The following is a 15,803-nucleotide window of genomic DNA, read 5'->3' as shown; positions in this document are numbered from 1 at the left end:
ATCGGCCGATTCATCGATTTTCAAAATAATCGTTAGTTGCAGCCCTAGTTGCAAGTATCCAGTTTGATCCCCACAGTCTCCAATCTGGGTCCCTGAGCAAGGCCCTTAACCCTACACTGCTCCCCGTGCGCTGCACAATGGCAGCAAACAACTCCCCAAGGGAATGGGTTAAATGCAGAGGTGAATTTCTCCAACGAGAGATTAATAAAGTTCAATTATTAACTTAAAAAGGTCTAAAGGGATCCTGTATATAGAAGACTAGAAACACACACTGAACAAAAGGTGACACTATCTTAGGTATGGACAATTTAATTATCCTACAGCAGAGCCTTCCTCCCTACAGCTATTAATATCTAGGAGTTAAAGAAAAGAAAACCCTATGAGAATTACAGCAACATTCATAATACCATTGGGATTAATAAAGCATTGTTGAGTTAAATCAATATATATCCAAATAAAACTTTACTCTATGATGGTTATGTGGTTTCTAAAAAATATTTATGGTATTTTGAAATACATACTCTATGATTATAGAATTTGTCCCTGACAGACTTTCAGGCTGCAGCTAATTCAGGCTAGATGGAAGAAGCGTCTACACTGAGGACACAGGAGTTATGGCGTACCACACAGTGACCAGTGGCAGAACGTGGGTCCATCCGATTGGTGCAAATCGGTAGGAACCCTTAGGAGTCGCCATATTAAGCAGGGATGTCCCGGTACCTTTTTGGAAATCAGTCCGATGTCAGGCAAAAAAAAAAAGCAAATAACCGAATATAATGGCCTGCATCTCAGATATAGGCATTCTGATTGTTCTCTTCTTAAGTAATATCAATTGATAAGGCATTTTCTAACATTCCACACTACAGTATGAGCAATAAAAATATGTATGAATCATGCTGATATCGTATCAGATCAATATAAAAAGATAGTGTATTGGTAATCTATCGGAAAAGAAAATTGTTTCAAGACATCCCTAATGATAAGTGCTGTCTGAATAGTGTTTGCAGTAAGGAAGGAGGAAGGAAGAGGAAGCAGGATGCTGCCTTTCGATACTTCATTCAGCATAATTCCCTCCTGATGTTCTTATTCACTCAATAGGAGCTATACGATGCCCCATAATCCTTTTGAATGACGGATCATATAGTTACAGCTTACCTCACTGAGTTAAATAAAGAAAACATCTCATTATGTGTGCTGTGTGTGACGCATAGTACTATACACATCTTTATATGTGATTCAGTTGTTAGCTACATTTGTGTAACTTTATTTTTGTGTAGTTTTTTGCATACCCACAACAGTGTCCTCACTGTTGACCCTACGAGAAGTGACCCGTCCTTTCATATGGGATGTCTAAACTGATTTATTATTAATGACTGAGCTGCTCCTTGCCATTGTACAGGTTTGGTTTGCAAAAGTAAATGTTAATAGCATAAAGTATAACAGGGCTGGGATCTGTTTAGTTTTCCTACATTTGAGAAATGCAAAATATACCAAGCTTTTTTTAAGAAACAGAAAAAGAAAAAAGCAAGACAGTAGCACTGGGGTGGCTGCAGTATAAGGTAGTGGTGAAAGAAAGAATTATTAATTACAAATTATAAGAAATATCTTATATCAAAGTTAAGATCTATATTTTAGCAGATGTTTTGGGCTTATAGTATAGCCCTACACTGCCTAGTTGTATACATTTCAGCGTCCCGGATAAAGAGCACCCCGTATCTGCTGTAGCTCACCCCTATCCATCACTCCTCCATATAGGTGTAAAGGCATCCAAGGCTAATGTGGCAAATAAAAACCAGACCATAGAGCCATAATCAAGCAGATAGTTACAAAAATAAAAAGTAGGATCATTTAGCTCCCTACCCTCCTGCTGTATTTGAGCAAACACAAAAAAGAATATATCGTGCAAAAAGAGAGAAACTGTAGAGGCCTCCTACTGCCTATTTACTTAAAACAGTTTTTTTATGGGTCATTTCTGTGGGTTTTCTTTTCTTTTTTTTATTACTCAAGTAAAGAATTATCCTTTATGTGTTACTCAGTAGTACAATCTATTTGCATAAAGATGATAGTGACAAGGATACCTTGCACACCCGCCAACAGAGAGGGACAACCGTGCCAGATATCCCAAGGTAGAGGGGGCCCCTGAATCAGCCCTCTACATCTTTTGCCACAAATGTTTGCAAGGAAATTTGAGCTTCATTCTTAAGTTTCATAAAATCTTTTCCTATTATTACTTTCTATCGAATTACCAGATAAAATAGCCCAGAAAGCATGAAAATAAAATACTATAGATGATGATTATCCGGGAGGTCTTAGTAGCTCCATTTAGTATCAGCCATTTTTTACGAAAGGGCTGAATTTTCTCCTAACTGACTGGTTTTGCTTGATAAAGGGAGTTAAATATTGAGCCGTTGTATTAATTTTTTGTATCGCAACTAAAAAAAAAAGCCTATATTCTCAAAAATGGTATAGACCAGTAATCCCCAAACTCGGTCCTTGAGGGCCGCTGTCCTGCAGGTTTTAGAGGTTTCCTTGCTCCAGCACAGCTGATTTTAATTGAAAGCTGATTAACAGGCTTCTGCTCTACTGCATTCATGATAATCAGCTGTGCTAAAGCAGGGAAACCCTTAAAACCTGCAGGACAGCGGCCCTTAAGGACCGAGTTTGGGGATGCCTGGTATAGACGATGGTATCAACAGAGTTTTTTTCCAATAACTTTCATCAAGTTATCAATGTAAGTTACCCGATGACCCAAGTATCTATGCAGTATTAGCAGGGGCTGTTTGGTGGAATAACGTTTTGCTAAAGTTTTTCAGAATTGCTTAAGAGTTTCTGTCCTTCTCTGCAAGCAGTTTAGCAGGTTTTAAATAAGTCACCATATTTGCTTTGGGTGTATGAAGCACAGAGTAGCAGCAAAGCAAACTGTTAGTCAGGTGGATGAAATAAGGCACCGACACTATTTACAACTTATAGGAAAGCATTGGCCCATTTATGCTACCCTTTTGAAACTATGCTGAGATCGTTCTGAGCGGAGTAACGGAGATAACTGTTGAGTGTAAACGGCATAAAAACTGAACCGCACCATGCCAGACACAACCAAACCACGCTAAACTAGGGCCGCTTCTCAATATATGTACTTGTGCGTTCTCATTGGCTCGTGTGCTCGAAAAACGTCATCAGCCCTAGTACTGTTCTAATTCACAAGAAGATGGTGACCGGTGAAAGACCCCGGATGTTCTTATCGCCCCTCCCTCTTTACGGAGAAGGCATCAGAGCAGACCTGTCCATTCTTGAGAGTGACAGCTGTCCAGGGGAGCACTCACAGAGCTCAGAGTATTAAGTCAAAAGTTCTTTTTCCTGTTGCCGTTGTTCTATAAATTTACGCTTTAAGATCATTTAAGGCAAGAACATTATACTTTTAAGAGTCGCTAAATGGCCCATTTACTGATTTAGTGCATAATGGCAACCATAACAACCAGCGGACCTCCGAGGCTAACCGCAGCCAGGGCTAATTTATCCCGTCAGCAGCTGTCTCACAGCATAGCCGCCTGTGAAGGACCGCTTGCTCTGATCCATACTTTCCTGTGTTCTTCTCGAGAACATAGTTGGTGAGGACACAAGTCCATACTCGCGTTCTTGTGAATTGAGAAACGGCCTAGTACCGGTACTAGTTTAACAGTAGGGCTCAGTGCTATTCAGTTCTGGCTCAGTTCTATGATAACAAAGAGTGCTTACAGTCAGACATTCATAAAAAATACTAGCTTCTCTACCGTGCCACACAATTTCCAATGATGATTCTGCTTAGCAGTGTGATGAACCTCAACATCTGTTGTTGTTTCCTGCGTCTGTAAGCCCTGATTAAACTATCGTTTGGCCTATCAACTTCCCATCGATCATCACTAGGAGGTAAGGAACTGTGCTAGCATCATGTGTAAACGGATGTAAGGAACCGAGATCAGCACGGTTAACTGATCGAAGCCCGGTCCGAACTTGACACAGATCGGTTTTGCCGCGAAGTGTAAATGGGACTCATGTTTACAATGGAGATCCTCAAGAAATGTTACTTCTTCCAACAAAATGTGCAAAGCACCCAATTAGCAAATTAACCATTTTGTCCCTGCATTAGACCTCACAGGTATGGAGGGTTGCATGTACAGTTGGTAATTTAAAAGAATCTATCTACTTCATGGAAGAGATATCAATAATGGGAGATTGAAACTGTAAATGCACTCTGATCAAATCTAAGCTCAGATAGGTTATCTAATTAAGAGTTTTGTTTGTCTCAGTATTTCCTATTTTAACTCAGATTATCCCTGAAAATTTAAGTAATAGAGTTCTACAATACGTACTGTTGCCTTTTAGATATATATTATAGTTGACAGCCTTGTCTCAGAATTAAATGAAAGCTTATGTTTAAGATGCGGACACCAGTGATGCTATGGACTTTTTTTAGCGAGCCAAAAACTGACATGTCACAGCTGTCTAGGAAATAGGATCTTAAGTTTCAAAGTGACACCGTGGCTATGTGTTATGCACACAGCCAAGCAGAACCTGCAGCGAAACACTAGTCAAGGTTGCTAAATTATTGACAGGTGGTAACTTTCTCAGAACTTTTTATCTCGCTCATTCTTTTCCTGTACAGTCAGTTTGACTCACTCTTATTAGCATTACACCCAACAGAGATAACAGACAGCAGAGGAAAAATAAAGGTAACTACAACGTACTCCAAGAAGGTTGGGCATTAGATAGGAACGCAATATTTCCAAAGTTTTATGGTCTTTTTTTCAGCTATTTATTCCTGAGACTTAGAAAAAAAAGCCTGATGAGATCTGATGAAGAAATTAAAACTAATTAATTAAAACTTATTAATTAAAACTAATTAAACCATAGAACTTCATAGAAAAAAAACTCCCAAGAATGTAAATTTCTTTCCCATCTTGTTTCAACTTCCAAAATGAATTAAGAAAATAAAAAAACACACAAAAAAGGGTAAAATTTTCCTTATATGATACTTCAGCAGCCTGAGGAAGGTAAATGATAACATCTTTTAATCAAAAGGGAAACTAGGTCAGAAACCGTGAAAAAGTCCCTTTGCCCTTAAGGTTGAAATATAACCTGAAAGTCTCTACAACTTTTAGCCTAAATGAATTCAGGGTCACAATATAATACACATCCAATGTTTTCTGTGATTTGAACCAAATTTAAATTCCCGCACACACATATCTTTGACTACTAAAGTAACTTTAAATTTTAAATTAACACTGACCAATATGGTTTTATCTATAGAGGTTTCAACTCTCAACATCCTGGAAACTTAAATCATGTCTGGCTGTTTCAACATCCAGGAGATAACCGTATAATTCAAAGCCAATTTTCTTTTTTCAAATATAAAATAAACATGTTTTTGCTTGCCGGTACACTGCTGCTAAAAGTTAATGTGGCAATAATTCTCTATTGCGCTTATGAGTGCATGTGTATTAGAATATATGCCGATCTGACAGTGTATTCTGTTTTGACAGAACACCAGCAAATTTTGTTGCCTGTATTTTACACAATCCTGAACAAGATAAGCACAATTTATTGAAATGCATTGCTAAAGCTGTTTGATTTTGATTTGAATAAGGTATAAACAAAATATCACACTGGATCCCAGCATGAAGTAAAGGCCCGTCACACCCACAGATCTGCTATTTCACACTGTATGTTGGGTCATTAAAATGGGACATAGAAATTGCAGAAGTAAAAGGAGTTACAGAGTACCAGTGCTTCCGCTATCACAATTCTACAATCTTTGGTTAAAATTTGCTCCACATTTCCAAACGAGCAGAAGTCTGCCTCATTTCACTACATATCTACCGATTGGCACCATGTATTAAAATGCTATCACATATTGCACAGTAAAATAATTATGACCTTGTTTCCATTGTACACCGTAGAGCTGAGCCAGAGATCTTGACTCATTTGCATATTGAAAAGGCTCCAGGGTGAGAAAAACTGGCAATACTATGCGCCATGGGAGTGGAGGAGCCGATATGAAGGCTACATTAATGGCTAAAGAGCTAATCTAATACACGGCTTAAAAAGTTTTAATTTCAAACTAAACTGTAGTAACTGTGTATGAGCATTGCTTATGCCAATGCAATGTTGCTTAAACACCATTAAAAAATGTAAAATGTTATGCTTTAAATTGTGTCTGGTAAGTGTTTATGAAATATGTGACACCTGACGCAGTTTTGTCGCTTTCGTATCCCTGCTTACTCAGGACAAGCAGTCCGAGTGGGGTTCCTTCCTGCCAGGAGCAATCTACCAGAAAGAGACATTGTAAGTGGTGTTCCTCCTGGGAAGGTCCCCACCTTCACTAGGAATGTGTTTACATAGCAGATTCCAACACCGCCCATTAAACAACCACAACTAAAACAGGGAGTTGGTGGTTATGAGGAGAAAAAAGTGGTCGTGACCCTACGGTCACCCCCTAAGAAGACACAAGAAAACTATTCAAAATCTGCCTGTTTATCCATATATATTGCGAGCAAATAGAAAATAAATGCATTTATTTTCTATTTGGAAACCTTTTCTTTCCTTTCAAACAATTGTACAAAAAAAGAACCCACAAAGCCTCCTTCCAAACACTGATTCATGCTGCTGGGTAATTTAACCTTTGCAACAGCTGTTAGGGAGGCATTAACAGATAACACTTTTTTTTGTCAGAACTATTAATCATCTGTTTTTTTTTTAACTGTTAGACAGAAAAAAAAATGTTCTGTGATAAATTTAGATTTCTTTTTTTAAGCTGATTTTGCAGCAGATTGCAACTGGTTTAGTCACAATATAATAAACTACGATGCTCCCAGTGGCTATAACCTGATCACTGTTTAGACCCGCTGAGGGTTGCCTGCTAACTGTCCAGTGTTTTAAGGCAGTACAGCTTTTACAAGATAAATCTGCACTGTCTTTGTGCCAACACTGAACCCTGTAAATTCACACATTCATTTTTTTGTTTCCATCTCTCAAATCACAACTGTTTAGCTACATAGTTACAGTCATAAAAGTGTTAGCCGTGAAAGCATCACAAAAAAAGAATATCTGCTGCACTTTATGGAATGGAAATGTTCATTTACTGTCTGAAAAGCTTTACTAAATGAAATTTTATGTTGTATACACTTTGTTTATACAAAATAATAAAAGTTTTTTAAGTCTATGCGTTTTTTAGGACAGTTAGCACAAGTTTTCCAACTGAATTTATCATGAAATACAAACCTGCTTATTGTTACATCCTTTTATTGTCTTAGACCAATTCAAATAAATTTTAATCTCAGTCTGGTCATAACATGATCTCCTGCAAGTGCATTGTCACTCCAAAAAAATTAGAAAGAAGAGAGACAGTGACCTGCTGTCCCAGCCACTTCCTGTTGCACACATGCATCACATGCTGCTGATGTAGCAGTCGAGTGGGGCCGCACCACTTCCTGAGCCTACAATCACAACCCACTTGAGGCACATCTTTAAAAAAAGACGGGAAAGAATCTCTGAACAGTTTCCTCAAACAATTAAAGGTTGCATGAATGAACACAAGATAAGCCTTGAGGATATGCAACGTTTCTGTCAGGTTGAAGTTGACGTCAGTCTCGTACTTCTATCAATTATTGGGGTCAAGTTGCACCAGTAATTCTAATGTAACACAAATCCAAGGTGAAAGGAAAGTGAAACGAAAATATAACTGCAGCAGTACTAAATCAAAAAAGGCATCCATCCGGCCGTGCATATTCATCAAAGTAACTTAGAATTCTATATTTAGAGATATTTATTTAAAAATGCTGTTTAAAAACAAGTCCATCAAACTTAAAGGGGTCATAGAATGCAAAACTGAGTTTACATCATCATAGATGAATAAGGATAGTTCAGTGGGTGAAATGGACGCACAGAGAAGTTCAAACCCCATCGACACATCCTTTCCCTGGAAATCTCACAATTATAAACTTCCACCATAAAACAGGCTAATTTAAACAAAGCCCCGAATTGACGTCACTTTGGGGATGTTGCCTTATTTGGTTCTGGCCTGTACTTTGTCACGCCCCAAAATTGACACACAGACCAGCCCACTGGTTCACGGCCCAAGAACATGAATAGAGGTAGATGTAAAACACCAGTTTAGCTGTTTGGCCTATAGTTGGGTTTACTTCTAGAAGGATTACAAAGTAGGCAGTTTCAGTATTGAAAATTAGCCAGAACCACGGGAGTAAATGCAATGTTCCAGGCTGCACGGAGAAAGGGGACATTTTTCAAAGTCTCCCCAAGGATCCGAAGACTCGAGATGCATGGATTATTCTTATCTATCAGAAGATCCCTGCAAAGTTTAATGCTCAGCTGTTAATTTTCTTTAAACATTTTACCAAAGAAACCTTTCAAAATCTTGGACAGTTCAAAGCAGGATTTGCCAAACTTCTTTTACTGAAACAAGGGGCTGTTCCGACCGTAAGGCCATCACAACCACAAGCTGGAAGTACTATTTTGTAGCTAAGCTGTTCATAGCAATGCATATCTATGGTGACCAAAATTGGGTTCTGGTCCTGACTGTACTGGACCACTCATTTGAACCAAGCCATGAGCTCCTGAGCCGGAGCCAGCCAGGACTGAGCGACCAAACCTGGCCAGGTGACGGTATGCTCGGGGCCGCGGCTACCGTTACGGGGTCAGGTTTGGTTCCCCCGCTGGCTTCAGACCCAGACCAGCCTGGGAGCTCATGGATCGGTTCTGCTTACTGCACTGTAGACGGCCAAAATCCCGGATGACTTTTAAATTCTAACCGGGACATTTTTTTTAAGTATAAAAAGTAGGACATGTCCGGGAAAAAGAGGATGTCTGGTCACCCTACCATATCAACAATTTGATGTTTCAGTGAGTGAGTGCTTGTTGCTATGATGCCTCTTTGCTCAGCAGCTTCGCTCGTTGTAAACAGACCAATCAGCACACAGCTCATCTAAATATTCATGACTATACCATAAAAGGAAGAAAACCTTTTGAGGCCTATAACCAGGCTTGCATTGGGGCTCATAGAACAGCAAATATGCCATTTTCAGCCCAACCAATGTTACACACCCTATTCAGAGACCTTAAGAACCGGCACCAAATACCCTATAGAATCATTCTATGACCCCTTTAAGATCATACTTTTTTTTATTAAGGGTTTTATTATGTTTTCCTTTAACAAAACAACAAAACTTGTCATGTTTATTTCACTGCATACTGTTGGCCCAGAAATGTTATATATAATGAACATAGAATTAAGAGATTTCTGTCTAAAATGCCACAAATAATCTCAACTGACAACACAACACCTTTTAAAACCCCTTCACAGCTATATGAAGGCATTATAGTATATCTGCAACTAGAAACAAAGATATTCAACTTTTCTCTGCTAATTTCAGACTCCAGGACCAGCTAATCTGGATTACACCAAGATATTTATCAACTTTAATTTTATGGGGAGTGTTGGCCAAGTGGGTTACAGCAGTGCACTTGTGCTCTCAGAAGGTTGCAAGTACCTGGTTTGATACCCACAGCCTTTGGGTCCCTGAGCAAGACCCTTAACCTCACACTTCTCCCTTGGAGCCACACAATGGCAGCCCACTGCTCCGCAAGGGGATTGGTTGAATGCAGAGGTAGGGGAGTGGCGGCCTAGTGGTTAGGGCTGAGCTAGGAATCCAGAGGTTCTGAGTTCAATTCCCACTCCCACTGACTGCCACTCTAGGTCCCACACAATGGCAGCCCACTGCTCCCCAAGGGGATTGGTTGAATGCAGAGGTAGGGGAGTGGCGGCCAAGTGGTTAGGGCTCAGAGCTAGGAATCCAGAGGTTCTGAGTTCAATTCCCACTCCCACAGACTGCCACGATCAGTGGGTGCAGCACAATGGCAGCCCACTTCTCCCCAAGGGGATGGGTTAAATGAAGAGAGTTCACTTCGTTGCTCTAAACTTGTGACATTGTAATGACAATAAAAAGCTTAATTACTGTGTATTTATGTTTTGCAAACTAACTACTGTCGTAAAAAAAAGTATTTTAATCGGCTAATTCAATTTAAAATGATGATTTGATTCTTGTCAGGTAATAACACAATGACAGGTAATAAGGTAATAATAAATATGAAGTAGAAAGCTGCTGATGGCATAACCACTGCTGTGACAGTCATCAGTCACATCTCTAAATAACACGGAATTGACGCGCCCAGGTGTCAAGTTAACATCCAGGAAAAGGGGTGCTGTTCGGTGTCCAAATCTAACAGACCATTTGGGGAACATATTTGCTCAGATAGTAGAATTAGTGAAATGTGAACAGCAACTGGTAGCAGCTCTGGCTACAAGCTTATCTGAAGCTTCCAGGTGGCAGATAAGTTCACAGGCTAGCACTGGGGCTAAAGTTAACTAGCTACGAGGGTGGTCGCCCTTTCACTTCCATTGTGGGGGCACTGACAACTCATGTACCCCGCCCAGTACAGCACGACTAGACAATGTCAAGCAGTAAAACCCCTCTAAGCTCCAAGGTTTCTAATGTTAGCCTGTTAGCTTTGGCTGCCCGACATTCGAAACGCTGCATCTATAGGAGCCAAGACCGGTGTGCAACTTAATACTCACAAGATGCCAGAGCAGGAGGTGCACACGAAAGAACCCACAGTCATGTTGGCATAGGTTGGGCCGCGCTGGTCGCAGTCAAAGCACTTTCTATTGGGAGGCAAACTCGTCATTTCTCTCAGCATCTTCAGATGTTTCTCCTCCTGTTTTCGTTTAGCGCTCGCCGCCATGGTGAAGGATACACTGCTGGAGTTGTTCAATGGGAGCCAGGAGAGGCTGAGAGGACGGCTACAACTAAAACAAAGGGCTGTGCTCTTTAACAGTTGCCGACTTGCTGCTAACGGTAGATAGGGGCGGCTCTGTTGTCAGGGGCGGCCTGGCGTCTCCTCGATCAAGGAGTTTCAGGATCCACATTAGAGACAAGATGAACTCTGCCGACTACTTCCGCTTTGGTAAAAACTCCCGTCAAATCAGTTTGTTTAATAAATAGTATTTTATTTTGGATGTGTATATGTACAAAAATAAAATTCAAAGAAATCCTCATGATAAAAGTTATTTTAGTTTATTTTAAACTGTGTAAGAAGCTCAGGGAAATCTCCAAACGCTATTTTTCTAAGTACCTGTATGTTACTGAATGTCCGTTATTCGCAGAATTTTCATGTGTATCTTTATATTGGTGGCTGGTTTTCTTTTTATTTATTATAAACTCTCTAACATGCATTTTTTTTAAGAACGTTAGCGGTTTTTCAAAAATATTTAAAAATGTGTTTTTATTTTTTGTATTTTATATTCTTTTGTACCCTTTTGCTTTAACTACCTGTATTTCTATTTTCATATAGCTTTTGGAAAAGTTTAAGGTTGACCCCAGGCTTACACTTCTCATGGAATAAATCAAAATAAACGAACTTAAATGAACGCTGATGTGCAACAACCATCTTGCCTCATATATCTTTGACAATTCTTTTCTTTATTTTTTATTACACGCCAGCGCCCCCCTGTGGATTGGATACCTACTGCTACTGTACAGGTCACTCAATAATTTCAGGAAATATTTCCCTACTAACTATAAAAAAGCAATTTTCTGTTAAGAGAAGCTGTCGTCCTTTTGAAGGAAAATTCACCCGCTCTTACTGAATTTGTTTGCTGCTAAAGATTAAGGGATTAGTCAAGTTGTATAATTAAGTTTAAAAACACCCTGTCAAATCAAAACTACAAACTTCAATGTAACTTCATTTGCAATGATTCAGAAGAAAAAATAAGAGGAATATTACATCTTTATTGGACAAATGGAAATCTATAACCCTTTATAAAGTGCTCTCTGTCGTGTTCTTCCCCATAATAAATACATCTTTAAATTAAAATGGCTTAAAGAGGAGCACAACACGCAGGGCAGGGGTAAAGTATGGGAAGTTTCATGGCAAAGTTAATTTCCAAAGCTTTGCACATTTTGTGCAACAAAACCTTAAAATACATGACCATATTTACAGTGGGGCCAAAAACGTTTCATTCAGAGACTGATTGTGGAAACTCTCCTACATAGAATAATGAGAGAGGTCTGTAACTTTCATGATAGGTACACTTTACCTTTGAGAGACAAAGTTAGGGGAAAAAAATCAGGAAATCAAATTGGAGGATTTTTAAAGAATTTATTTGTAAATTATGGTGGATAATAAGTATTTAGTAACCCACAAACAAGCAAGAGTTCTGGCTCTCAAAGATCTGTAACTTCTTCTTTAAGAAGCTATTTTGTCCTCCACTCGTTACCTGTATTATTGGCACCTGTTTGAACCCGTTATCTGTATAAAAGCACAGCACCAAAAAGTCACAATCCAAACTCAACCATGGCCAAGATCATAGAGCTGCTGAAGGAAACCAGGAAGAAAATAGACCTGCATCAGGCCTGAAGAGTGAACCTAAGACATATAAGACGACTGAATTTTCCTCAATCTGGGGCTCCACACAAGATCTCATCCTGTGGGGACAAAATGATCATGAGCAAACATCCCAGAACAACACAGAGGGACCTGATGAATGACCTGCAGAAAGCTGGGAACAAACTAACAAAGGCTACCATGAGTAACACACTATTTATACTGAGTGGGACTCAAATCCTGCAGTGGCAGACGTGTCCCGCTGTCCAAGCCAGTACATGTCGAGGCCTGCCTGAAGTTTGCCATTTGGAGGATCCAGAAGAGGATTGGGAGAATATCATGTGGTCAGATGAAACCAAAATAGAACTTTTTTGTAAAAACCCAACTCGTAGTGTTTGGAGAAAGAAGAATGCAGAGTTGCATCCCAAGAACACCATACCTACTGTGTAGCATGGGGGAGGAAACGGTTGCTATTTGCAAAGGGGACAGGAAAACTGATCCACTTGAGGAAAGAATGAATGTATTGTGAGATTTTAAGCCAAAACCCCCTTCTATCAGTCAGAGCCTTGAAACTGGACCTTCCAGCATGACAATGATCCCAAACACACCACCTGGGCAACGAAGTGACTCCATAGAAAGCATTTCAAGGTCCTGGAGTGGCCTAGCCAGTCTCCAGACCTCAACCCCATAGAAAATGTGTGGAGGGAGTTGAAAGTCTGTGTTGTCCAGGGACACAGCCCCAAAACGACACTGCTCTAGAGGAGGTCTGCATGGAGGAATGGGCCAAAATACCAACTGCAGTGTGTGCAAACTTGGTGAAGACTTACAGGAAACATTTGACCTCTGTCACTGCCAACAAAGGTGATTTTACAAATCTCTGAGCTGAACTTTAGTTATTGACAAATTACTTATTTTCCACCATAATTTAGAAATTATTTCTTCAAAAATCCTACTATGTGATTTCCTGTTTTTTTTTTTTCCTCATTTTGTCTAATAGTTGAAGTGTACCTATGATGAAATATCAGACCTCTCTCATTATCCTAAGTAGGTGAACTTGCACAATCAGTAGCTGTGCTGCTGCCATCAACACCTTTGTTTATAGATGTTGGAAATCGACCGGTTTTCCAGTGTAGTCCTGTTTCTCTGACTGACTGGGCTGTGCTCTCTTCATCCTCTGACATGGGAGCTGGCTTCGAGCTCGTCTGCCTGGCTGTGTTTCCTGGACGCGGTTGCCTTTTACAGCTGCTTTTTCTATCGCTGCTTCTGTCTCCTTAAACCCCAGTCGGCCTCGGCAGATGTCCGCTCCCACTGAGCCTGGTTCTGCTGGAGGTTTCTTTCTGTTAAAAGGGAGTTTTTCCTCTCCACTGTTGCTACAAGCATGCTTAGTGTGAGGGATTGCATTCGGGTCAATGAGTCAATAAATCAACTGGTTTTCCTTAGATAGAAAACTTTTAATCCATTTGAATGTATGATCTGGTTGAACTGTAAAGTGCCTTGAGATGACATTTGGTGTGAATTGGCGCTATAGAAATAAACTGAATTGACTAAATACTTTTTGGCCCTACTGTAGGTGAATGACCATTAAATGTTTTAATACTTAAAAAAAGAAAATAACTGAAGCCAATAAGTCTGATGCTAAATGTGCAAAATTGAAAACACATTCTTCAATAGACTTGCAGCTATAGTAGAAACATGAAACATATTTCCCAAATAAAATTACTTTAGTTTTAAGTCACTAAATTGTAAGTTAATTAAGCAATTCTTTTAATGCAATAAAAGATACTATAATCTGGCAATAAAACCCCTTAAAGTAAATCTCAAAGGGGTTCAAATGCAGAATTCCATTTACATGTTTGCATTACATAGACACTTTTACAGATTAAACAGAAATGACAGTTAAAAAAAAAAATCACGTATGCATTTATCATTACATTTTATTTCATGAAGAATATAAAGCACATCACACCTGCAGGATTTACAGGTAACTCAAATGTAACTCGATGTTTTAGGCTATGAACTAGTCTCAGAATTTTTACCCCTTGTATGAACAACAGACAGCCTTGGCTTTCATAGCAACGTCAATTGAAATTGTAATATGGTAAATCCTTTAAAAAAGGACTTTATCAAATGTCTCTTATGTCGTAGCTGCAGCTTCTCTGCATTTTACTCTGATTTTTGTTGATTGAGTCAGTTGCCAGTGACCGACTGAAGCAACGTCTGCTGATACAGCTGTGGAGGAGAGAAGTCAAAGGGTCTGCGGTTTTCAGTGTAGCCATAAAGTTTGCGTAAAGCCACACGTGCTGCTTCCTCTTCAGCTCCAACAAGAGTCTCTCCAGGACCTTGAGCCAGGAGTTTGGTGTCACTGGATAAAAAATGTGAAAATAAATTATACAGTCGTCATTTCTAGAAGTCTCAATATACAAACATTTATAAAGCAAAAACATCATGCATGACTACACATGTACCTGTACAAACCGACGAAGTAGAGCGGCAGGACAGTATTGGCACCAGCAGACCTGATGAGACGAGGCTCTGGTAGAGGAAGGTTTCTCTTTGTAAGCTCCTCCACCAGCAGTCCCATTGGGTTCATCACAGTCCACATGTCAAACAAGTCCTTTCCTATCAGCTGGGTTAACAAGAAATCCTATTGGAAGGGAGAGAAGATGTGGGTAACAATCATACCACTTAAGGGATTTACCTTCCTTTAAAAAAGATATTGGCACATATGGATCTCTTACCCTGAGAAAGAAAGCAGCTCGCTCTGCCCCGCTGCTTTCTTCCAGAGCTCCAACAACCGCCATGAACGTAGAACCCAGCACATCATCTGCAACCGGGTATTCCGCACTCATCGTTAGATCCTCAATGCCAAGATTTCTTGCAACATAACAAACCACTGATGGACTGATGAGGTGCCCCACAATGCCCTCAACCCCCTCATGTGGAAGACTAGGAAAGCTTGCCCTGCACCAGTCGGTCAAAAAACTCTTGGTGAAGCTCGCTCCCTTTTCACTCAGTTGGAAATTGTCCTTCAGGACCAGGGCAGTGGTCTCCGAGTCCACGCCTAGCTGCTTTCTCCTCTCCTGCTCTGCATGCACGTAGCACGGATTGATGAAGGCTGCTTTAAGTAGTTCAATGGAGAAGTTTTCATGGAGACGGGAGCTGAAAGCATGAACCTCTGAATGGTAATCCCAGTTAGGCTGCTGCCACCTGAAAACAGGGAGAAAAATGAATGAATATATATATATATATATATTTATATTACACACACACAGACACAGCATGTTCATAAATATATATGTATATCCAGAATAGAATTTAAAATTCTCCTTCTCACATATAAAGCCTTAAATGGCCAAGCTCCATCTGATATC

General features: G+C 39.8%; 2 protein-coding genes across 12 annotated transcripts in view; both read right to left on the bottom strand.

Moving 5' to 3' along the window:
* Window positions 1–10,949, bottom strand: part of agfg1 (ArfGAP with FG repeats 1) — a 40,532-nt gene extending 29,583 nt beyond the window's left edge. For 4 of the 11 annotated variants that reach the window (XM_015372769.1, XM_015372773.1, XM_015372775.1 and 1 more), the window contains exon 1: window positions 10,625–10,948. In XM_015372769.1, the coding sequence (XP_015228255.1) occupies window positions 10,625–10,791 (167 nt within the window). In that variant the 5' untranslated portion in view covers window positions 10,792–10,948. Of the gene's footprint in view, window positions 1–10,624 lie in introns of all 11 variants that reach the window. The other 7 variants (XM_015372778.1, XM_015372779.1, XM_015372781.1 and 4 more) reach the window with 3 other exon arrangements.
* A 3,406-nt stretch (window positions 10,950–14,355) lies between these two features.
* The window catches only part of mrpl44 (mitochondrial ribosomal protein L44), a 2,846-nt gene continuing 1,398 nt past the window's right edge, over window positions 14,356–15,803 (bottom strand). Inside the window, exons 2-4 of the mRNA XM_015372717.1 lie at window positions 15,171–15,639; window positions 14,898–15,076; window positions 14,356–14,794 (exon numbers count right to left, since the gene is read on the bottom strand). Coding sequence (XP_015228203.1) covers window positions 14,620–14,794; window positions 14,898–15,076; window positions 15,171–15,639 — 823 coding nt within the window. The 3' untranslated portion in view covers window positions 14,356–14,619. The remainder of the gene's footprint in view (window positions 14,795–14,897; window positions 15,077–15,170; window positions 15,640–15,803) is intronic.

Source organism: Cyprinodon variegatus, unplaced genomic scaffold (genome assembly GCF_000732505.1).
Source record: "Cyprinodon variegatus isolate N-32 unplaced genomic scaffold, C_variegatus-1.0 Scaffold75, whole genome shotgun sequence".
NCBI lineage: Eukaryota > Metazoa > Chordata > Actinopteri > Cyprinodontiformes > Cyprinodontidae > Cyprinodon > Cyprinodon variegatus.
The sequence above is the reverse complement of the archived record's forward strand: the minus strand, read 5'-3'. Positions and strand labels throughout refer to the sequence as shown.